Raw genomic sequence first — 25,722 nt, 5'->3', positions numbered from 1 at the left:
CCTTCTTAAACCCTATCAACCCGCCCGCTCCCTCTGCTCGACTTCACATCCCCCGCCCTGCTCTGCCCAACCATCAGCCATCGTGAGGAGAAAACTGACCGAGGAAATTGTATGTGGCTTTTGCCGCTCAGGCCAACAAGATTCTCCGAATATACTGTAAAGTGAATCGACTGTATATTTTGTGGGCCAAACGCAGCAGCCAATAGCGCACAGCAGTGTCCCCACAAACAGCCGTGGGTTGAAGTGACTGTTCAATGTCCTGTAGCTTCATGGTCTTTAGTAGTCTTTAAGTGAGAAGATAGGAGGACTGTTCTTCCTCTGTCTTCCCGCCTCACCGTCCACTTTTATTACTGCGTGTCTGGGTCTGTGTTGCACTACACAATATAAATGGAGCAGGGAGGGTGACTTACTCCAGTCATAATTGATGGTAAACACTCCGAGCTGTTGGGTGTAGAGTTGGCCTGAGTAGATACAAATTCCTCGGCCAATTCTCTGTTTACAGGATGCAGCTCAGTGTGGACAATCACACACAACGCGGGGCAGGAAGTGAAGCTCGGGCAGGCGAGAGAATTATCTGCCGCAGGGCATCAAACTTCATTAGGATCATCGAACCAAACGTGATTTCTGCAGAGGGATCAGTGCAAAAAACAAAAATCACCACCACGACCTCAGTGAGTGACTATGATTATAATAAATAATAATAATCCTTTCATTTGACACAGCGCCTCATCACGTCTTCGAGACGTTTCAAAGCGCTTCACAGGATACACTGTAAAGCGAATTGACTGTGTATTTTGTGGGCGAAACGCGGCAGCCGATTGTGCACAGCAGCGTCCCTACAAACAGCCGCGGGATTGAGTGACTGAATTATTATTATTTATTTTGAAGGAATTATTACCCCCGGAAAAGCAGTGTGAGGGAGGTGGGGGGAAGAAAGATCATCTTGAATGATCCCCCTCCTCTTGTATTCCCTCTCTCTGGGTGAGCAACCACTGGACCTTCTCTCATCCAACGCCTTGGGACGTCCTCCTGAGGCGAAAGGTGTTAAACAAATGTCATATTGTATTGTATTGTATTTTCTCACTTTCATACTCAGTCTGAGGTAGAGATGGAGAATTCATGGCGTCAATTATGGGCGACATCGTACCCAGTCACTGGGTGGCGCACTATACCTCCGTGTGTCGACTCCAAACTACCCCGAAAATGCTGTTTTTTTTGCGCAAATAATAATCCTTGCAGTTGATATAATCAATAATAATAATCCTTGCATTGATATCGCACCTTGTCGTGCCATTGGACACGGCTCAAAGCGCTTCACAGGATTGCATTGTGAAGTGTAGTGACTGTGCGTTTGTAGGCAAAGTGGAATGGCTTTGGATTTTGCGCCTGCCGGTCACTCACAGCAACATCCTGCAGACAGCCGTGAAGTGAGAGACCAGTTGTATCTGGGGGGATTGTTGGCCAGGAGGGGAATCCTTACCGTCCGCCTGAACAGACAAACGTCTGGGTTTAAGGTCTCATCCAAAGGACGGGAAAAGGGAGTGTGGGTGAGGAGGCAAGTTTTTAAGTTGGATTTAAACAAATAAAGAGGGGCAAAGAGGATGGACAGAGGGAAAGTGGGATCCCTAATGGGTTAGTGGCTAAAGGCTCAGTTGGTGATGGAATAAAATAAACAATAATAATCCTGGCATTTGATACGGCGCCTTATCACGTCTTCGAGTTTCAAAGCGCTTCACGAGACACACTGTAAAGTGAATCGACTGTGTGTGTGTTTCGTGGTCGAAACGCGGCAGCCGATTGCGCACAGCAGCGTTCCCACAAACAGCCGTGGGTTGAGTGACAAAATTCTTTTTAAAAATTATTTTCAAGGGATTGTTACCCCCGGAAAAGCCATCCGCCAATCGACTAACAGCTGGGTTCCCACTGACTGCCGGTAAACAGAGGCGCGCGTGTGTGTGTGTGTGTGTGTGTGTGGCGTGAGGAAACTTGCCCAAAACCACTGAGCTACAGGACTCCACTGAATGAGTTAGTAACAAATTAATAAGACATTTGTTCGGTAATTTGAGTGAATGAAGGAATGAGAAAGGGAGAAAAGAGAGCAGGGAAAACAATTCTCAATCAGACCACTGTAGGGCAGTGTTCACACACACACAATTATTGACCCACTGATGTTTCGGAGGCAATTAAGATTCTTAACGTCTCTAAAATGGCAGCAGGGTTTTTTCCTGGAGATCGGGTCACGCAAGCAGTGAGGTGTAAACGTCTGCTTACGTTTGTGAAAAGCCACATTCGGCTGCAATCTCCTCAGCGAAAACAGTGGCATTTCCACCAACAGCAACGACTTGACATTCGTACAGCGACCGGCCTATCCTTCGCTTCGGATAACGCCTCAGACGTTTCACAGTGTCGGGTGGCAATCAGGAGAGGAGGGAGTGAGGGTGGAGGGAGGAGGGGGAGAGGGGAGGTGCCCCATAAGCACGGTTGAAGCAGTAGGTTTTAGTTTAGGGGTAGGGCTGGAGGAGAAGCCGACCAAGTGGAGACAAAGTGGAGACGGGTCGAAAGGTAAAATTTGAACCAGAGAGGACCATTTTACCCACAAAACACACAGTCACTTACACTTTACAGCATATTCTGTGAAGCGCTTTGAGATATCTCGAAGACGTGATGAGGCGCTGTATCAAATGCCGGGATTATGCCGAGTTGTTCGACTCTGGAACGCATTGCCTGAAAGAGTGATCAAGTCCGATTCAATAACTACCTTTAAAAACGCGGTGGACGGGTATTTGAGGAGGACGGGTTTGCAGGTTATGGGGAAAGGGCCGAGGAGTGGGATTGACATTAATTGCTCTATTCAAAGACTCGATGGGCCGAATGGCCTCTTTTTGTGCTGTACGATTCTATGATTATTATTATTAATGTGGGATTTAAAGAGAGGGAGAGGCGGAAGGGGTAGAGGGCGGAGGTCCAGAAGTTATGGGCGTAAAATAATAATAATAATATTAATAATTCTTACATTTGATAAAGCGCTTTATCATGTCTTTGAAACTTCTGAAAGCGCTTCACCGAATATTCTGTAAAGTGAAGTGACTGTATATTTTGTGGGCAGCCAATTGCGCACAGCAGCGTCCCCACAAACAGTCGTGGATTGAGTCACCAAATTATTTTGTTTTAAGGAATATTACCCCTGGAAAAGCTATCCGCCAATCCACTAACTACTTCCTGCTGGGTAAACAGTGGAGTAAGGAAACTTGGCCAATGTTTCGCACTGTCCGGGAATCAAACCCAGGTCCTCGCTCGCGAGCCGAGCGCTCTAACCCCTGAGCTACAGATCAGAGAGATAAGGAGGCGCTGAGATTGTGAAGGAATTTATAAAGGGGAATGTACCTTGAAGTCAATGCACGGAAGAAAAATTACCTCATTTACATCCCTGTAAGATATTTTGATTTGGAACCACATGACCAGTCCTTTAACTGCACGGCACAAATTAAGTTTTTTGCAACCACATCAGCCCAACCACTGTAAGAGGTTGTGAACTGCCCTTCGAATTTTCAATTAAGTCTAAGCAATTTGTCAAACAGATTGGATAAAGGTTTAAATGAACATGAACATAACTAATCATATTTTAATGTGTTTTTTTTAAATAAACTACAGTAAATTGGGTCAGGAGTAGAGCTGGAGTAGTGAGTGCACTCCGAGGGCAAAACACTCTCAGACATTATCCGATGTGAAGGATAATAATAATAATAATCCCGGCATTTGATACAGCGCCTTATCACGTCTTCAAGACGTCTCAAAGCGCTTCACGGTATACTGTAAAGGGAATTGACTGTGTGTTTTGTGGGTGAAACGCGGCAGCCAATTGCGCACAGCAGCGTCCCCACAAACAGCCGCGGTTTGAGCGTTAATAATAACATTCCTTATATTTGATATCGTATCTTTCGAGCTGAGAAGACGTCTCAAAACGTCGCACCCAACAAAATCCACAGGCAATTCGCTTTGAAGGGCTTTGAGACGTCTCAAAAATGTGATAAGGCGATATATCAAATGCAAGGATTATTTTTATTATTATTATTATCAAAACAATTCACTTTACAGGTTAGATCGTGAAGTGTAATGACTGTGTACCTTGCAGGCGAACGTTTGTTGCTAGGATTTTTCTTGTCCTTGATGTCTTCAGCGATGTTGAAGCATAATTACTGCAGGGTGCCTTGACCTATATATTTATATAATCAGAAGGAATACCTGGGAGTGAGCCACGGTGCTGTAACCTAATTAATTAATTAGGATAATGAACCACAAGAGCTGTCACTGTGGTTAGAGCACTCGCCTCGCAAGCGAGAGACCTGCGTTCGATTCCCGGCAGGGCAAAACCTTGGGCAAGTTTCCTTAATCCACACACACACACACACACACACCTCTGTTTACCCAGCAATAATTAGGACCCCGGTTGTTAAGTCGATTGGTGGATCGCTTTTCTGGGGGCAATGATTCCTTTGGGAGGCCGTCTCAAAACAGGATACACTGTCACGGGTATTGACTATGTATTTTGTAGGCAAACGGGGCAGTGAACCACAAACAGTCGTGGATTGAGTGACCAAATTATTATTCTGTATTTTCTGAAGGGATTATTACCCCCACCGACTGACAACTGGGTTCCTAAATAAACTGGAGGTGCAGCCTGGATGAGCTGAATGGCCTCCGGTTTTGTTTTCCTATGTTCCTATGGAATGATTAAATGGAGCGTGGAATGCAGACACCCCCCTACTGAAGGCACAGTGTCCGCTGCTCTCATGCTATACTGTTTACATCTCTGACTGTTCCGGGTGTACGAAATAATCAGTGTGAAGGTAGGTGTGACATTGCCGTTCGGCCCCCGTAGGGGATAGCGAGGAGGGAGCGTCTTCAAGGCTCCCATCAACAATCTGTACGTTCAGGATCGACCCACAAATGACATTCCTTTCGAGGGGAATTGGATACCTATGGAGCTGCTAAGTGCAACCAGTTAAAAACTGGGTTAGAGCCCCTTACCGAACCAACATTCCTATCTAGGTAGGACAGAGCTCCAGGGATTTTTGCAACAGTGCAACATATCCTCCCTCTGTGTTGTACATTTCTATGGTTTCCCATTCTCACGCATAATGGTGGAGCTGTGCAAAACCACGAGAGGGTTTGCTACGATGATGAGAGAGAAGTTATTTCCACTGATTGGGGGAACAAAGGTAAAAGGTAGCCACAAAAGAGCGTAAAAGGAGAATTTAGGAGGATTTTTTTTTCCCCCTCGCTCAGAGAGCGTGGTGGGGGTGTGGAATTCACTGCCAAGTAAAGTGGCGGAGACAGATTCTATTGTAATAATAATAATCCCGGCATTTGACACAGCGCCTGATCACGTCTTCGAGACGTCTCAAAGCGCTTCACAGGATATACCGTAAAGTGAATGGACTGTACACTTTGCGGGTAAAACGCAGCAGCCGATCGCACACAGCAGCGTCCCCACACACAGTGGTGGATTTTTTAAAAAAACATACACATATCAGCATCACAAGTTATCTGTCGTTAATTGATCGACTGTCAGCGCCTGGGCACGTCCTGCTGACGTGAAAGGCTCTATATACAAATGTAATTTGCTGTCGTCGCTTCATTATTTCAGATTTAACTGAATGGTATTTATCATCGTGTCTGTCCAGAGAGCTTGCCATCGGTAAGGGTTTTCTAACGGCTTTTCCTCCTGCCCTCCCCACCCCACACACAGTCGTTTAAGATGTTTTTTAGCTCTAACCTCAGCCTTTTCCACCATCTGGTGGCTCCCCCCCCCCCCCCTCGTTTAATATCCATTGGGACCCATTTCCACGTGGATGCGGATGACACCCAACTCTCTCCTCTGCTCCAGAAGGCCTGGTGTCCTGATTTCTGCCCTGTGATGAGTTCTAACTGTCCGCGGCTCGGTATTGGCACGGCCCCGGTTCTGCTCGACTTCTGTCACAGCCCCCGACCTCGGGAGGCGAGCACACTGATCTGCTCGGATGCACACTCCAGCTTCACGTTGAGAGACGGGCTGCGACGTGAGGAGGGAGAGAGGGGAGGAGGAGGAAGCATAAAGCCATTGCTTTGCAGGTAGCCAATAGCAGAGGCATTCGAGAATAATTTCCGTGACCCATTAAAATGGGCGAGGACTGGTCAGCGTCCAGTCATTTCGCTGCCTGATGCTCACACAGGCCCCTGGCTATACCCGAGCACTTGTTTTGCTGACGTCCTGCAAGGCGTTGCCAACCTCTTGGTATTTATCAGGCTGAAACCCAGTCCTTTTTATATTAAAAAAAAGAGGTCATTTTGAATCGGGCAGCTTTACGCTCTTATAAAACAATTATTTGGCCATCTGTGAACTAACTCTTCCTTCCGCTTCTCTGCTTTGTTCATTTCAAATAAGCAGCCATGAGAATTACTGGACACCCATTGAGACCGGGATTACGGTTCCATTGTTACTGGGGCTTTCAAGCCTTCGACGCTCTCTTGCTCCACCCTACCTCTGCGACCTATTAAAACTTCACCAATGTTTCCGCTCCCTCCCTCCGCTCTACTTTCAACAGTCGGGCTTTCAGCCTTTCTGCCCCCATCCTCTGGAACTCCCCCGGCACCTCGGCCCCCTCCCTCGCCTCCTTCAAGGCCCATCTCAAGACCTTAATAGTCACTCAATCCACAACTGTTTGTGGGAACGCTGCTGTGCGCAATTGGCTGCCGTGTTTCGCCCACAAAGCAGTCAATTCATTTTACAGTATGTTCTGTGAAGCGCTTTGAGACGTCTCGAAGACGTGATAACGCTCTATATCAAATGCGAGGATTATTGTTATTATTTCGCCTCTGACACGATCTACTGCACTTCCAATGTGGCTCCCAGATACCTCACGTGAAGGGTTCCGGTCAGTGCACTTCGCCTCACAAGAGAGGGGACCCGGGTTTGATTCCCGGGTCAGGGTGAAATGTTGGGTAAGTTTCCTCACTCCACACACACTGTTTACCAGCAGTAAGTGGGAACCTGGTTGTTAGTCGATTGGCAGATTTGGTCAATCATTCAAATTTGGTCATTCACTCCATGACTTTGTGGGACATTGCTGTGTGGAATTGGCTGCCGTGTTTTGCCCACAAAATATACAGTGAAACCACTTTTTTTTTTAAATAAACTTTACAATTCTGTGAAGTGCAACTCAAAGACGTGATAAGGTGCTATCTCGAATGCAAGGATTATTATTATTATAAGTTATGAGGTGTTTGCAGAGCTGAACTTGTTCACCCTTTGATCGCGCTAATTATCAGCTGGCAATGCTCTGAAAGATAATCGCAAATATGTTCCAATTGGCAAAAAGAATTGGACAGGTATATTTTGAAAAAGGTTTATTACCAAATCACATTATTCACATTCAGGTCATTATACAGCAACGTTTGTTTTCAATATAAAAACACAGCAGTTTTTTTTTAAAAAAAAGTATTCGAAGTAGATTTAAAAAAATACATACATACATTTCACAAATGTTTCAAAAAACCAATGAAATAAAAACATTTGAGGTAGTGGAAAAGACGTGTGAACAAAATATTGGAACATTTCATAAAATGTAATTCAGGACGTTTCAAAGAACATGTCTGAAGGATGTGGCAAATCCGAATTCATTAATTACTAGCTGGGAACTCTGACATTAAACCACAATGGAATCATCATAGAAAAAGCCGTTAAGGCTCCCAATAGAATCTACATAAACCTCAATTGTAAACTCGGGTTAGGAAGGATCAAGGTCAGTGAGAGATACAACTTCGAACTCAACAGCCCATTCTCAGTTTTCACTTGTTTAAACAATAAAGCTTCTACCACTGAAAACAGGAGCTAACTAACACGACAGGCAAGTCCTCTCTAGTCTTCCACTGGCCTTAAGCTGCAAGAGAAACAAGTGAGTTAATGAAAGCAATTACAAAATTCTTAAGCAGGTATGTAACAAATCCATGCGCCTGTGGATCACCTCCTCTGTGGGCTAACCTGTAATAAAATATAATTAATAAAACCTTAAGGAATTACCAGAAGCACATCTGTTCAAGGCAGCGTTATCATCCACTGAAAACATTAGAGTTTCCAAGATGGACAGCCAAAGTATATCATTTATAATGCATTACTCAGGTTAGACAGAATACAGTAACAGCAATATCCATTAAAAGTTCTATGTCCTAACAGGCTTTCTTTTCACGTTTTAAATGAGGAATAAAAAAAGTTCAGTACAGAAGTCATAAAAATAATAAAAACTATACTGCAGGATAGTCACCTTAGAAGCTCATACAACCTCTCTCCCAAACAGGGACAGTATATCTTAAGAGTTTAGTGTTAGAACGTATGTACTAGAATTTTGGACCATTCACCAAAACTACACTTGAAACAAGTATCTACCCAACCCACCACCCACACTGACATACGCAAGCACACACACACACACACACAAGAACAACCACACACAAGAACAAGCACACACAAGAACAAGCACACACACACAAGCACGCGCACACACGCAACAAGCGCACACACGCAACAAGCGCACACACACACGCAAGCGCGCACAGTTATTTATTAAAATGCAGTATCTTTTTTGACAACTTGAAATACTAAGCATATCAAATCAGAAGGTACAAAACAGCCTCAAAACACTAAAGCAATAGGATTTTTTGTTAAAAGGAATGCGTTCCCTGTGGATAAAGCAAATCCGTTAGTCAAGTAAAAATATAGAATCAAGAAGATCGGAGGCTCCTCAGATCGCTGTGTCTATCTGTAGGGAAAAAAAATTGTTAGAAACTTCATAACTGACACCAGCTCTCACCCTCCACGCTCTCAATTACTGGTAACACAATAAATCTGTTGGAACAAAAAGACTGAACATGCTAAGATGAAGAGATAAACCTGAACACAGAAGGTTCCCACTTCCCTGCTAACCCTCAACCCAGGCTTGAAGAAATATCATGCGGACAGTTTTTTTTTGTTTAAGAAGTCAGAGCAATTTGCAAAGTGCTCAGCACAGGGAGAGAAAGCCATCTGTACATTTCATATCGAGTCTCTCGAGAGGTCAGAGAGATTCCTGAATTGTTGAAATATTAAAAGGGGGAAATGACAGTGACTTGACACAGATCACTTCCCTGGATAAACTTTCATAGTCCACAAAATATACAGTCACTACACTTTACAGTATATCCTGTGAAGCGCTTTGAGATGTCTCAACAACGTGATAAGGCGCTATATCAAGTGCGAGGATTATTATTATTGTTGGATGTATTGTTCAAAAATAGCAAATAATTAGATAATATGCATTAATGGACAACTGTACCCGTATACAGATCAGTGAGCTCAGTCCTCTATAATGTTCACCCTTCAGAGTACAAATACTGCTATCCACAAATTGGCTCCCGCATTTGTCCACAAAACACAGTTACTGCACTTAACAGTAATGTCCTGTGAAGCGCTTTAGGACGTCCTCCCGACGTGAAAGGCGTTAAAACGAAATGTAAGGGTTATTAGTATGACTGATATATTTTCCTTCTTTAAATTTTTTTTTTTAAAAAAATCATTCTGTTACTGAGGTCAACAATACGTCTTTAAACTACAGTCAGTTAAGGAGAAACAGATTGCGTGTACAGTATTATTATTCTAACAGATTATTATTGTTATTATACATCTGTCTCCCTGCCTAATTGCAGCAACCCAAATTATCAAATGTGGCTGCATTGAAACACAGAGGAAATTGTGACCCAGTTACAGCTTTAGGAGTGTTTCAGCTGCATGTTGGATGGTTGAATGGCTTAAATCTGAAAACACATTCGGAATCATATAAATTGGGAGGTAATTTTGAAAGGGGCGGAGGGGAGGGGGAACGGGATCTGAAGGACAAGAATCAATATAACCTTTGGGTTCAAGTGGCCAACAGAGACACTTTTACTGATGGATTCATTTGCACGTTACATTTCCCTCCAATTCCCTCTGTGAAATTCCCCCTTGAAATAAGCAACTGGCTGACAAGTTTCTCCCCCGTAAACTGGGGCCGCCAATGTCAGTCTTTACTCAAAGGAAAGGTTGACGATTTTATTTGTGCAACGGGAATAAGCAAAAAAAAAAAAACATTATCTGAATCTACCGATGAGGAAAATTGTGCTGCAGATAAATCAGTTTACAAGTCAGTTTACAAAGCAAACTGTGTTTTTCTATCTTGTTTTTCTTTTAAAAAAAGAAAACTTAAAAGGTTTGAGGGCCTGACATCTTATAAAACATGATCTTTGCCAGCCTAACGAAAAATTTAAAGTGAAAAAAATGTACAAACGATATATTCCGAAATTAAAACATGAACTCCTTCCTGTCTTTGGCTTTGAGATTGAGAGCGCTGTGAAAAATCCACTAAATGCAGTCAATCCACTTTACGGTATATCCTGTTGGAAGCGCTTTGAGTCACTAAATCAAATGCGAGGATTAAACAAAACTATTCCAGGACTAACTAACTATTACACTGTTAAAGCACCAAGCGCAGTTTTCACAGGTTTTGCAAGGCTGTGGTTCACAATGCACTTTTTTTTTGTTGGAAGCCTGGGCCAAAAGCAGCAGGCACAAAACAGCAATGCAAGCTGACATTACAACACACAAATACTGATCCTTCCCAACTGCATTCTATAAAGAGCTCTGACAAAAGCTACGCAGAGATTCAACGTGAATCAGTTTGTTCATTAAGCACTCGCTTGCAGTGGCCAAAGATTTCAGCCCCAACCGAGTCGACAGTTCCGTATTTTTATAACAAAAAAAAACACTTACAAGAAATCCTTTGTTTTCTTAAATTTTAAATGACATGAAAACATGACATTAATACTAACTCCCCCCCCCCCCCCACCACCCACTCCCGTCCCCAAATGTCTAGCCCAAAGGAAAATCGGCTAAGAACTAATAATAAATTTAAAATAAATAAAATCGATTTTTTTAAAAAAAGACTTCAACTCCGCTGTGTAAACCAATGTAGTGCATCATTTTAAAACTGAAAAGGAAGGAACATCATTTGGTATCTCATATTTATAAATAGTTCTTTCAAGGCATAAAAACGATACCTAGAAATCTGATTTTTTTTCTGGGGCCAGTGAGGCGGGGAGAGAGGGAGAAAAGAAACATTCTAATTTTAAGAAAAGCTAATTATCACAAACAGCGCTCCAAATGTTAAAGACGATCGATGGAAAAGGGCATTTCTATCACGTACAACAAAGGAGAAAGTTAACTCACTTAAAAGATATTAACGTTTTATACCATTGAACAGTTTGAACACCTCAGCTCGATTCATATTGCACTATTTCATTACAACTAAATTTGAACACTATCTTCTCATATATAAATATAAATAAATATAACCAGAATTCCTACAAAGGCAGGGGGGAAAAAAAATCACAGAATATAGTTTTACAAAAATATATCACAGTGAGTAGGTGAAGCCAAAAAGGAACCAAATAAAGCTATCACACATCATAAACATAGCAAGACAAGCTTGAATGATGCTGTTTTTCGAAAGAGGCAGTGCAAACGCTATACCATACAGAACACATCAATGTACGTACGTAAGTACTCGCATGAAACAGTTTGGATATGAAATATACAGGGAGCTGATTTAATTCCAGCTAATTAAACAGGATATTTCAATCTGAAAGGCCAGATATTCACAGCCATTTTACGGGTTGCAGGATATGAAACTAAAAGGATACATGGAAGGATGCAAAGCCAAAAAAGTTCAAAAATACATATTTACTTTTAATACATTGCACTGGACCTTGTGACCCACCTGATTCTGCACAAATAAGGCTTTGTATAGAAATCTGACAGCCTAACTGGTTTACCAGCTTCCCTCCTAAATCTTAAGAGTCAGAAAATATAAAGGGGTGCACTTTTAACTTCTAGATTATAATTTTATACAACTGCCTACCCTAAAATATTAGCCCCTTAAATTTCAGCGAATTCCTTAATTTCCTGTCCATCTCGAATCACGGTTAAACAGCTCACACAGTTTAGCATAATTCAACAGTGAACTTTTAATCGTTTGGGTCTCACAGCTATAAATCTGCAGCTATTTTAAATGAATTCACCCCGTAGTAGATTTTAAACAGAAAAACAAATACAGGTTCATGAAGAGCGAGGGGACAAGGCTAGTGAAGGAGAGGGAAAAGCACTTGTTTCAAATTCTCAGCCCTCCCTCCCTTCCTTCCTAGTGCCTCTTACGTGCAGCATTTCAAAGTCTCTCCGGTAAATGCTCAACAGAACGGTTGACGGGAAACATTCACGAAGCAGTAAAAGCATGTCGCGAAGGAAAAGTGGCCGTGAGGATGCCTCCAAGGTGTACTGAGGCACAACCAGGTTACGATCAGGGCAATCGCTTCGCTTTCAAAAGTAGTCTAGCATCCGAGATGCTACCCTGTGTGAAAAGGGCACTGTATAAGTGTAGGTTGTTATCAAGTGGCTCTTGGAGGGCACCTCATTGAACTGCTTTCCGTTTCATAAAATGTCATTTCCCCAGTCCAGCAAAGCAGTCATTTCGGGGAAGCCTTGAAATATTGCACAAAGGAGATGTGAGGGAGCAAAGTACTTGACGCTGCCCTCAGCACGTGGCTGCTACCTAACTGAATATCTGGCAACAGTTCATCAACACATTAAGCATAACGCCATACCAGTCAACATGTAGGGCGACTGATTCAGAACCTACATGTGAATGAGAATTGCATACTTAATGCACCAAAGGTAAACTACCAGGAATAGCAGTGACTCTTGAGTTTATTCAAATGATTCTAGATTCATAACCTAAAGACATTGTGTACCCAGCAAATCACCATGCACCCACTACAGACACACAAGAGCCACGACTGCATCCAGAACAGAAACACAACGAAAAACAAAACATTTGGCTCCACATACTCACTAACGAGTTTGTAAAAATATTATACCTGAGTTTAAAAAAAAACGTTTCATGCAAATAAACAGGAGAAAATACATATGGAAGAACGGTGATCTTTATAAAAACGCATTAATACATTGGACGCATCGTTTCAGTTCAACAATCATTTCATCCAATAAACCTCGAAGTAAAATACATTGGAAAAACACAGGCCATTTCAGTAACTATCGGCTAACACAGTCTAAAAATGAAATGGACATCACGGGTGATGACGGGAGCATTTGAGTTCTATTTGCGTGTTGCTTTACAAATGCTTCTTTGCACTTTTAAGTGAAACCTGGTATTGTTCAGTGAACACCTCTGATGATGGTTGCAGCAAATCTTCCCCTACAGAACTAAAATTATTTCACACCTAGATTTTTGATGGACATGACTCTGCCTTCATTCCCTCCCTTTGGCAGCATAAGCATAGCCCATGTTACTTAGTCTCTGTATATTAACAAATGACTTCCACACAAAACCAGTGGACTCGAGAAAACGGCTCTTCATAATGTCATTTGAAATTACACGGCTATTATATATAATATATATATACATAGAGAGAGAAGCTACTATACACATTATATACACCCTCACACGTATATCCTCACTGTGGTATTAGACTTTTCTTTAAGTCGGTCAAAAATGTACCAAAAATGTACCAAATCTGGAGATAAAAGCCATCACTGCCAAGATATACTTAAGAGATTCAGTATTGAAATAAAAACTTAAGAAAGCCTCAATTTAGTGGTAACCCATTTCCAATCTTAGTACAGTTTAACAGTTTAATCTGCGGATATGTAATCGTGATCTTGTCAAACTGCCCTCATGTATCGATTGGTAGCACAGACTACCTTATTGTGTGCAAGTCAATCTTTATAAACTTCCCAACCGATGGCATGCTAAATGAATCTACTGCACGTCTTCAAACAGAAGTTTACGGGACCGATTATAGTACAATTAACACTCGTGTGATGAATTTGTCATTGCACCAACTCGCGGTCCAATGCAAAAAACCAATTTGCACCAAACCTCAGTTTAACCCAATCATATAACTGACGTAAATCTTTATCCTACCCGCAAGATATTCCATCAGTTTTAACCTTCTATCATCTAGCATCTGTATCGTTCGTGAACAGTTCTGGTGTTATGATGTTACAATGCAAGGAATTGAATTTGCAGCCGCAGATCAGAGGAATACCAGATTACAACAAACACTGATCCATTTTATCGTTATTTTAAAAAAAGTCACTGATCTACAAAGCTGATGCAACCAAATGATTCATCTGCAAAATCTGTGACAGCGGATCAATGATTTTCAAGCACTGTTTTCCTGTTCATTGCCATCCATTAGATTTTTCCTATCAGATAAAACTCTTTAGTGAATACTTTCTTGAATCTTAGTACCATATCTCTCGCTCCTCGTAATTCAAGTTCAAGACACATTTAGCATCAATTCTACCACAACATGTCTCAAGCTAAATACTAATTTGATTACTGGCTATTATAGGAAAACACTGATCTAACTGTAGTCTACAATTCTGCCTGCAAAGAAAGATTGGGCCATTCTGATGATATAAAAACATCACCTGAACTTCATAACTCAAAATTCTAGTTTGCATTCTTCGCAATAAGTAAAAAAAAAGTGTTCCTAGCTACACTAGCAACCTATATTTTTGAAATGTATACTTTTTAAAAAGTCTAACCAGCACACACAACCCTGTCCTAGTTTTTTAAAAAAAAATACGCTGTGGCACCTCAACTATATTTTAACTCCTCATTGCCTTGAGTTGGAAGTCAAATCCCACTTCGTTTGAGCAAACTAGTGTTGAAATTCAAGCTGTTGAAATAATTCACCAGCAAATCAGGACCAGAGACTAAGTTTGGGAAATGTTATGAAGGAGGATCAGTTTGGTGGCAAAAAAAAAAAATCAATCAACCAACAATTGAGTAGAATGAAAGTAAAATCCACCAGTTTCATTTGCGTTTTTAAAAAAAGGACCCAGATTATAATTGTTCAAGATGAAATCAAATATTTCAGATTGAATATCAGGCAGTGTCTGGATCTAGCTTCCTAGGATCCAATTATAGTCCAGTATTGTACTCCTTAATTTAAACATTTTCTCTTGATCTGTAACATACAGGACAGCCCAACTGCTGATTAGCCTAAGCTAAGTAACGTAATCTTAATCTACTACAGCTCAAGCAGTCTCAATGCAACCTATGTATTTGCATCTGCTTTCAACCCAACGTGTGTAATTTATTGGCCCTGTTCTCTGCAGCTTATGTAACATAATAACAATGAGACTTTCAAAGTGATTATCAGGTATTTTGGATATTTACCACAAAAGTTTAATCTTTAAACTTGATATTTCCCCCCAATAGATTCGATCTGTTTAGACTGAAACCCATCACGTTCAAACTTTATGTTCACCTATTCGTGAAGCACCTGTTGTGGTAGCTTCACTGTAGGCCGGATTTCGCTGAACGAAAGCAATCAGAGAGAACCTGAATGGCAGTACGTTCAACCATCGGAGTATGCAAATGTTATTGTGAATGTCTCGCGTGGGAAAAATTAAGATGCATGTTTCTCGTGGACAGAGGAGTTTTTTTTATTGGTTTTCCATTTTTGTTTCCACAATGAGGTTCACTATTATAACAAGCTAAAGGAAAACCTCATCTATAGGCTACCAGGTGGGATCCACGTTAAAATCCTCTCTCCCCCTCCCTCGCCCCACACGTCTCCACCTATATCATAAATCTCATGTTTCAGCAACTTTCAAAAGAGTAACAAAGTGTAAGAACAATTTTAATAGTGCCTGAAACTCCAGACATCGTCATCTGCATGCATTTCTTAATGCAATTCTGAATTCTTCAGTTTAAAGTGAGGGGAGGGGAAAGAAAAAGACTAACCTTACTAACTTTAGATGATCAAAGCAATGCTATTAAATTAGTCACATCAGAGGTACAAGTGGTCTTAAAAGAAGCTACAGTGCGTTTAAAGTTTTTATCTGATCTTGCAAGGAGCGAAGACTGCAGCAACCATTATCTAGTGCTATTCACAGTTAAGGTCTTCTATTACGTTTGGTAGGTAGGTAGCAGTCTTACTTGTACAGTGCCTGGTTCAGTCACTGTTTACAGCTAAGCCAATCTTTTGTGGTATTTTGAATCCACACGCGTGTATTTTTGTCAAAGGCTTTGTTCCATTTGGTGACAACAAACAGTACCATAACATGTAGAAACAACAGTATAAACACAATCTTCTCCAGTAGCTTCACATACGTCAGTCAGTCATCCTGTAGTGGACCAGGTGGGGCCAACTCCTTTGGTTCCACCAATCTAATGACATACCGATTGGCTAGATATTATTCTCTGTATCTAATACAGCCATTTCACAGCTCCAACTGACTTGATCTGTACTTCTGGACTAGTATCAAGCTTGGTTTTCATTCGGGAGAGCATTCATTCATCCATGATCAGTGCGACATTGATATGGGACAGATCTATCATGTGCCTGCAAAACGTACAAAAAAAAGTCATGTGAACAATGATAAACGTTGGCAGGGGGTAAAAACAAAAAGCTTGAAAGCAATACAATGGCCTCAACTGAAAAAATAACTGAACATAACAGGTCATTAACACTGTAGACATATTATGCAAATAATGAATTCTATTACAAATTAAAAAAAAATTAACAAAATAAAATCTACTTGACTGAATGACATTTTGTTATTATTGAATTTTGCTTTCCTTATTTTGGGAAAAGGGAACATTTTAGAAAACACAGAAGAAGAGATTTTACCTGTGAAACTTCTGTTGAAATGCGGACGCATGTGCGGGTTCCTTAAATTTTGCAATGGCTTTTCGCTGCTCTCGAATCATCTTGAAGTCCTGGGATAACATAGAAATGAGCATTTTTTTTTAACAATAGATTTCCAATGATGTTCTATTTTCACCTGCAAGTGACTGCAACTGAAATCCAAAAACTTAACGTTAAAAAAAAGCCATAATCATTATTGTATGTGGGAATATGTAACAGCTGTAAAAGGAGTCTAAATCTCAAAAGAATTAACAACAACTTGCATTTAGATAGCGCCTTCATGCGGGGTAGCGTCCTGGAGTACTTATATTATAATCAAGTATGAGTGTAAAAACGGAAGCTCATCTCAGAGAATTTGTCTCTTGAATGGAAATGAAATCGACTGTTAAGTCTGAGTAGAATCAGACAACATGTAACGTCAATTAAAGACAATTTACATTTAGAACAGACACAAAATATTCCTTTAAAAGTTTAATTTTTAATTGAGAAAAACAGAAAAGCAATGTTAAATCTTGATTTACGTTCCTCCCTCTCTTCAAAAAAAAATTAAACCAAGGATCAAAAAAGGCAGTTCTGTGTTAACATTTTCTTTTATCTGTTGTGGTCCGTTCAGTTCTTTCTCTGGCAAGTTCAATTTGGTCTTAAGAAAGCATTTTACATAGCCCAGGGCGTATCAAATTCAAATCTAAATACATCAGATCTGTCCTCACGAAACGGCTATGAAGATGAGATCATATCGGATCTTTATCCATTAGGAATGTCACACTGTGACAATTAACAGACACTGCGGCAGTTAACTCCTTTCACAACCATGATAATCTTTACTTCTGGAGTAATCGCAAAGCGTAGCAATAATTGCTATCAACCAGTGCTTAAGAAAACTAACGTTTTCCAAAATGTTCAAGCAACAGTAATTGAATTGAACACACTGCAGTCTGAATCTCAGAGCTGTCCTCCATGCACCATCGTATATACAATAATAACAATCCTGGCATTTGTCACATCTTCGAGATGGCTCAAAGCGCTTCACAAAATCGATTGTAAAGTGAATTGACTGTATATTTTGTGGGCCAATTGTGCCCAGCAGCGTCCCCACAAACAGTCGTGGACTGAAGTGACCAAACAGAGGTATGTGGAGTAAGGAAAGTTGCCCAATGTTTCGCCCTGCCGGGAATCAAACCTAGGTCCTTTCGCTTGCGAGGCGAGTGCTCTAACCACTGAGCTATAGGATTCCACATGTCATTGCGAATTACAATAGATACTTTAGATGGACGCTTTTTTTAAAAAAAAAACACTTTAGCTTTGATTATTGGTGAAAGTACTTGAAATGGGTTCAGTGTTTTGGTGGTGCAGGAGACGCAATTAAACATAAAGGTAGTCCAAACAGCTAAACAGCTACAGAATTGAACAAGACACGATAGAAATATCGAAGTACCTTAAGACAGACACATCAAACATTTGGCTCAGTTGGTAATACCTCTGAGTCAGAAAGCTGTAGGTGCAAACTCCCCCGATCTCTCCCCATAGCCTTGCACATTTGTCCTCCCCAAATATCTAGCAATTCAGTTTCTCCCAGTCTCTAGCCAACAATCCTCCAGATAAGTCTGTTTGTGGCTCTCTATCTACAGTGTGCAAACTGGCTGCCATATACATTTAGAAACATCACCATACCCGCAGTAACTCCCACAGAGATGTTTTGAGATTATGTGCTATAAAATACAAATTAATACTGCTTTATAACAGCAAGCTCTAAGCGACAACTCTCTCGACGGTAGTGGTACTACTATTCAGTAGTTTCCAGCTTCCACAAAGACTTTGGTCCATCTGCAAACCATCATTTTATTCCCCCAAATAATGTTCGTGGAATTCCCCCCCCCCCCACAAAAAGCAGAAACGAAGTAGCCTGATTTTCAGCAATATCTAAAACAGTTAGTGTTGCGAAATCACCAATAAAACATGCGGTCAATTCACTTTATAGTATATTCTGTGAAGCGCTTTGAGACGTCTCAAAGACGTGATAGGGCTCTATATCAAATGCAAGGATTATTATTATATAAAATAATGAATGGTTGAGCCACAGGCAAATATCTTGATGTCATCAAAATCCTCACAGTGTGACATCAAGGCAACTGCAAATGCAGAAGCACGAAGTTAATAATGGCTTTCTCAATGACATTGCTTTCAAGATGAGATTATTACAATTCTGTGTGGAGTGGCAGAAGCTTTAAGTATTGTAAGAGAGAGCAAATAACCTGGCGGGAGTGGTGTCAAAATGCACGATGTGCCTGCTTAGGAAGGAAATAAAAGTGAATGCTCAGGACGGCTCTATCCCAGCAGGTGATACTTCACTCTAAAGCAGCTGGAATGACATGTGCAGGTGAACCCATTGCAACTGTCACCGTCTCTTGGACAGCCGGGGAAAGGGGTCAGATTGCAGGTGGGCAGAAATACACAAATGCCGCTGAAACCTCGCTATTAGCAATTCTATCAAAAATGCCTGAGGGATAAGTTTTAAAAGTAGTTTAAGAAAACAATGTCATAAATGTCATCGGTCTTTTATCCTTGAAATCGCACTACACCAAAACACCGACAACATATTCAGTCAATTCACTTTACAGTGTACCCTGTGAAGCGCTTTGAGACGTCTAGAAGACGTCAAATGCAAGGATCATTATTATAATAAAATTCAACAATAAGCACGCCACGGTTTTTATAATTTTTCATATATATATCAAAATATGTAATTTAGCCCGTGAAGGGCACTATGTAAATAATAATAATCATCATCATCCTTATATTTGGCATAGCGCCATTCAAGTCAGGACGGCGCCTCAAAGCACTTCACAGGATAAACTGTAATTTTATTGTGTATTTTGTGGGTGAAAGCAGGAGACAATTTATCGTACAGTGATGTCTCACAACATAGACCAGTTTTATTTGGGGGATTGTTGGCCAGGACACTGGACACTGGACGGATCTCCCTTCTCTTTTCGAGTAATGCCACGGGATCTTTAAACGATCAGCTGAACAGGTAGACAGGATCTCGGTGGACCTCCAATAATGCAACATACCCCCAACCGCTGCTTTAGAATCAGCTGAGACTATATGACTATATCCAAGTTCCGACGTGAGGCTTGGACGCATAACCCTTTGACTCAGAGGCTAAAGTCTCCGAGACGTCTCAAAGCGCTTCACAAAATATACTGTAAAGCGAATTGACTATATTTTGTGGGCGTCTGCGTATTTTGTGCGCGAAAGAATAAGTCAATTATGTTGCCAGAACTATTTACTTATAGCCCACATAAAGTAAAATTGATTTTTTTACAAAATGCATTTTATCACATTTAAAAGGAGCTCATTTTCTGAAATCCATACATCATAAATACATTATTTAATATTACAACAGCCCCAGAGAGTTTTTGGTACGGTTCCACTAATTAGTCATTTGACATAATTTAGCGTTTGTAATTACAAAACAGAACTCTCTTCATGCATCTAGATGGGCTTCATTGAGATAACTAAACCTATACTACTCAAATCCTTGAGTCTGTTCTTCACTGCCATCACTGACATAATGTATTCACTTTTAAGAGCTGAAGTAATTACCCAGTTAATGAACAGCCGCAGCGCATAATTGATTTTTCCCCACTCTGCAATCTAAGTGGTCTATAATTCAAGCTTCATGTCTTTCTGTTTTGAGTATTTTGTTCATTTGGTGAGATGTGCTTAGTTAGTGACATGGTCTAAGGACATTTGTCTCATTTTCTAGCGACATATTCCTCAAAATGGTCTGGAAAATCTCGATAAATGGTTATAGTATTAACTTTATTGTTTGAGGTGATAGCAACCTGCTGTACTTGCCAATAGCTTCTGTCTCTCTCCCGTACTGAACATTTTCAAGATTTTTTTTTAAAAAATGGGGAAATCAACGTCCAGAGTACAGTACACAAACAAAGTTAAAGAGAGAAAGGAGTAGGTGCAATAAATTAACTAGCGGTCAATCTAACTTCTCCAAGTATATTTAATATAAAACCTAAACAACCTGTGTACAGAAGCCAACAACTGAATAGTTGGTAACTTAAATTATGCAAATCATTTTTGAATTTATGTTGAAAAGATTTTTCATTGCATAATGCTGTTTTACGGAGAATTATCCTCATTAAGTGACTTTTTCACACTGTAGATGATTCAAGAACTTTAATAAGTAGCTTAAATAAGTGCTAGATCAATTTGTTCAACTGGATTATGCAGTCACTGTAACAAAGGAATCAAAAGGAGATTCGGTGAACATGAGGAAAAATGTTGTCCATTAAAAAGTATTATTAACCTTTAGAAGTTCAGAAATAGAGTGAATGTTTTACCATCAGCTTCCAGCGTTATTTTTAAAGGTTCCACAGATCATATTCGCCACCACCAGCACAAGACACACACACACAAAACATCTGATGTTTCCACTAAGTAAGCAATATTTCATTAAATAGCTGATTGAACCAACTGAGTCTTGAAAACAAAGTCTACTGAGTTGGAAAGCTGAATTATTCCACATACTAATCCACCAGGAAAACTCCTGAAGAGTTCCGAGCACAAACAGAAAAGAAAATCAACGTATTTAAATGAAAAAAAATCATAATCTACTGATCATTTTAATTTTCTGAATTTGTGCTAGAAAACGTACACGCTTCTGAATCATTGTGACCGGTTTACAAATATGATTGTTTTATATTAAGCCTTATTCACTGACGTTTTGAGCACGCTCAAAAATACATTTAGATGCAATTTGGTTTGTACATTGAGAGTATTGTTTGTCTATGTACTTATTTTGTTTACTGGTTTAGACAAAGTTGAGGTTAACATCTAAACTGAAAAGTTTTAAGAAACGTTCTCATTATGTACAAAGGCATGTTGGTTCATTGGTGATCCAGGTTAGAGATTGTTTCATATGTAGCGCAACCTCATCTGAAGAAAAGAGTCAGAGACCGGATTGTTTCTTCTGACATTCAAGGAGAAACAATCAGGTCAAAAACCTTACATAACCCCAATATCGTTAGTGTGCACCCGCCTCTTCCAAAGTTATTGAAAAATAAAATGGTAAGAGGGGAGATATAGTGGAGGAGCAGGTTAACTTTGTTTTTCTGACTTTGATAGTGAAACCAAGGTGGGTAAACTGACAAAGTAATCACCTCCTATTCCAAATGGAACAAAGGTACCACTTTGGGGAGAAAGCAGGAAGAGATGAAGCACTGATCAGATCAGTGTAATATAGGTGGGTAAAAGTGGTATGCATCCCAAAGGAAGGAGATGGAACTTTACCAAAGTACAATTAAAGAATTTCTTCCACTCTAAATTAAGTGAATGGTTGATTAGTCCAAAAATAAATTACTAGCAATGCCAGGGAGAGAAGGGCTCGGAGGGTTCCCTTGACATTAATGTGCTGCAAACACATTTAATAATAATAATCAATGCATTTGTTAGTGCCTTATCACGTCTTCGAGACGTCTCAAAGAGCTTCATTTAATACACTATAAAATGAATTGACTGTATTTTGTGGGCAAAACACAGCAGCCAATGCGCACAGCAGTGTTCCCACAAACAGTCATGCATTGAGTGACAAAATTATTATTATTTAATAATAGATCATTTTCTTGTCACAAACAATCGATACCAATCTAGGAATAGATTAGCAAAATAGTTACAGGAGAGTATCAAACACTCTTGAAGCCAGACAAAGAGCATGTCCAAATGAAACTGGATAGGGCTAAGTAGACAAGTTGGCTTGCCACAAGTTCCTTCCTGTGGGAAAGCAAGATCAGGTAGGGACTGAACTCCAGGTCAGAAACACAAAATTACAGATACCTGTTCTGATTCTTCTGTAAGAACTTGGGTTACCAGGTGTAATAGTGGAAAGTGTACAGATAAGGGGTCAGCTCAGCCTCCAGCTCAGTTTGTGATCTTTGAGCAAAAGGGGAGAAGCTAGTGATTATCTACCAAAGCAAATAGATAATTTCCCGGCAACAACAACTTGCATTTATATAGCACCTCTCGCTTGATAGTAACCCAAGCACTGACAGTCTCTTGGACTAAGACATCGGCTTGTGCAGGTGGACTGCTGAATAATAGAATGCATCAATTCCTGTTTTAGTCATTCTGACAAGATTCAAACACTAACGGATGAAAAACTGCATCTTAGTAAAGAAGGTTTCACTGTGCTTATTCACGCCCTGGACCAATTTGCTGTGCACCAAAGGTCAAAAAGCTAAGCACAACAGTCGCACCTTGAGTCAGATTATGTCCGATGAATGCCACTACAGTCATTTCAACATGAAAATGACTTATCCGACCATCAATTAAACACTGTGAGACAGGGAGACAAGAGTCTGGAGGGCTATCCCCTTGAGGACGTTACTGTCCTACAACCACTATCAGATCAAGGTTGGTTAATTTTCTCATCACAAACTACATCACCAGCAGTCTGAGAGTAGGCCATTAGTCACACAGATTCAACTGGAAAAATATCATGAGTTGTCTGGCTAGAAAAAGAGTTTTCGCCATCAGCCCAAGAACGTAACCAATTTTCCCCAGACAGATGAGTCTGCATCATTTCTTCATGGAGCAGAGTACCACACTGAGGCCGACAGAGGAGCCTGAGAGGCTGACACGTGACAGGAATGAAAAAGCAGGAGTGAGGAAAATCGGGTGACGATGTAGAATATTTCACATCACAAATGAGAAACCACTGACAATAAGGTGGAATAACAAGGATCCATATCTGTGCATTGGTGAAACTGCAAGTAGTGTGTAAAAAAAAATATTCTAAAGCAAGGTTTGTAATTACTGTAACAGATAGGAAGGCACCATAATCTCTCACAGCAATGATCTGCTGTCCCTTCATCCAATCAATTCCAAAAATCTTGAGTGCACTTTAATTCAACTTTAGCACCGTTCATTAACTTGAAAATGTTATACTTCAGCGTCACATGCAAGGGAATGTCCAATGCAGAATTATTTTTGTGATTAGTTTATAAATTTGGCATCAACCTGCAATCTAGGGCGGAGAATCAAATTTGAAAAAGCATTGCTTTCATCGCTTTGAGACGTCTCGACAATGTGATGAAGCGCTATATCATTATTATTATTATCATCACTCATTTGCAATCTTCAGCTTGGTAAGGTATGCACATATAAGAGGGGGAGGAGGGTCACCTACCTGAATCGGTCCAACAGACATCAGCAGATTTTTCAATTGGAAATCAGTTGTTGAAGAAGAAAGCCCTTCAATTGACACTACACATGGCTGAGGTCTGCATTCCACCACTCGCAGGTTCTGTTTATGTTGCATCATTCGTCCTCTGCCCATCTGGCCTGGTAATGCGATGCCTCGCCCCTGCATAATGACCTGCAGAGAACACAGTGCTCAGCCAATTTATTTTGTCCTTGGGGCGTCAGCTAGCAGTTCAAAACTTTTTTTTTGGGGGGGGGGGGGGGGTGGGAGGAGTCGCATAGGAATTTTAAAACAAATATCTGCTGCGCAAATCGATAACGTAACAAGTTTTAAAGAATACGCGCTGCTACCAAATCTGCTTGTGGTTGACCAGGTCTCGAAACCCTCTTTAAAAATTATACGTGGAGATCATTTTAAAATTGTGTTGATTAGCAGGCAAGAGAACTTGCCATTTGAGAGACTGTTCATGAACACGAATAACATACTCAGTCCCACAACGCTGACCTTGGTAGCTCAGCTTCAGTTCTTGGATTAAAGGCAATTGATACATTTAACCGTAAAACTATGACATGTCGTATGAAAGTGAATTCATCGTGCTGTACCAGGCAGCAGAACAACTCGCGTTTATATAGCGTTCAAAGAGGAATTGAGCAGGACTGAAGACTGAAAAGATGCTGTGGGGCTTAACGGTAGAGGGAGGGATTTCCAGAGGTGATGTAGGAAGTGAAGGCTCGATCACGGATGGTGGAGTGCAGAGGGCTGTGGACGCGCAGCAGCCAGAATCAGCTAAGGGATGGGGCCGGGCGGGGACAAGGTTAGGAGATCAGAGAAATCAGGGGATGCCAGAAGAGTGGATGGATTTGCAGGTGAGGATTTTGAAATTGGCACTGTGTGAGGCAGTGAAGCCCGGCAATGATGGATGTTTGGGGTTTGGTGAGGGTCACGATTACGGACAGGGAGTTTTGTGTGAGTTGCAGCTTGGGAATGGTGAAGCTGGGGAGACCAATGAGAGTATGTTGGGAAAGCCGGGATGTAACCAAGGAACGCACAAGCATTTCAGTGGCATCCGGTGTGAGATAAAGTATAAAATAAAATTCAAAAAACGAAAATTTGGGATTGCCTAAAAGACTCCACTTTATGTGAGGCTTGCTTTTGGATTTACATCTTAGTTTGACAGAGTTGACAGCAGAAAAAAGTAATATTTATAATTACTCTTGTCTGCTGCGTAAACATAAAAAAAAGATATGTCCCAACTTAAGGTATACAGTGGAGTGATTGGAAGGGCGGGCGGGGTATTTTCTATGTGGAAGTAGAACTACATTCAAATAATAAGATTGCGTTAAACATTCTTCAATGTTGGTAATTCCAACAGGACTGAAACGAAAGCCTGCATTTAAACTCCCACTTGAGAGGGTAACTGGGAGATCTAAACACCAATGTGAAGGACGCTAAATAAATGAAATTTGTTGGTGGTGGTGCCGATGTAAAACCGAGTTTCCCGGAAGAAAGGTGTTATCCCCGACTCTATTAACTCTATCCTCAACTCCAGGACCATTGCTGTCAATATATCAAGTCCTGGATGAGCTCTCAGTAACACATGGACAAGACCCGGGTCCTGCTGGACTCCTCAGCACCTTCTTACACTGACAGCATAAACCTGCACGGTTGTGGAGCCAGCACAGAAACTCTGTGTCTTACTTGACTCCCAAATGTCTTTC

The 25,722-nt window shown here is 40.8% G+C and overlaps 1 protein-coding gene across 1 annotated transcript in view; it reads right to left on the bottom strand.

Annotated features, from left to right (window-relative positions):
• Positions 1-13,025: 13,025 nt before the first annotated feature.
• The window catches only part of rbm33a (RNA binding motif protein 33a), a 73,861-nt gene continuing 61,164 nt past the window's right edge, over positions 13,026-25,722 (bottom strand). Inside the window, exons 19-21 of the mRNA XM_042332544.1 lie at positions 23,990-24,178; positions 16,768-16,856; positions 13,026-16,479 (exon numbers count right to left, since the gene is read on the bottom strand). Coding sequence (XP_042188478.1) covers positions 16,428-16,479; positions 16,768-16,856; positions 23,990-24,178 — 330 coding nt within the window. The 3' untranslated portion in view covers positions 13,026-16,427. The remainder of the gene's footprint in view (positions 16,480-16,767; positions 16,857-23,989; positions 24,179-25,722) is intronic.

The sequence above is a fragment of the Callorhinchus milii genome, unplaced genomic scaffold (assembly GCF_018977255.1).
Source record: "Callorhinchus milii isolate IMCB2004 unplaced genomic scaffold, IMCB_Cmil_1.0 Scaffold2, whole genome shotgun sequence".
NCBI lineage: Eukaryota > Metazoa > Chordata > Chondrichthyes > Chimaeriformes > Callorhinchidae > Callorhinchus > Callorhinchus milii.
The sequence above is the reverse complement of the archived record's forward strand: the minus strand, read 5'-3'. Positions and strand labels throughout refer to the sequence as shown.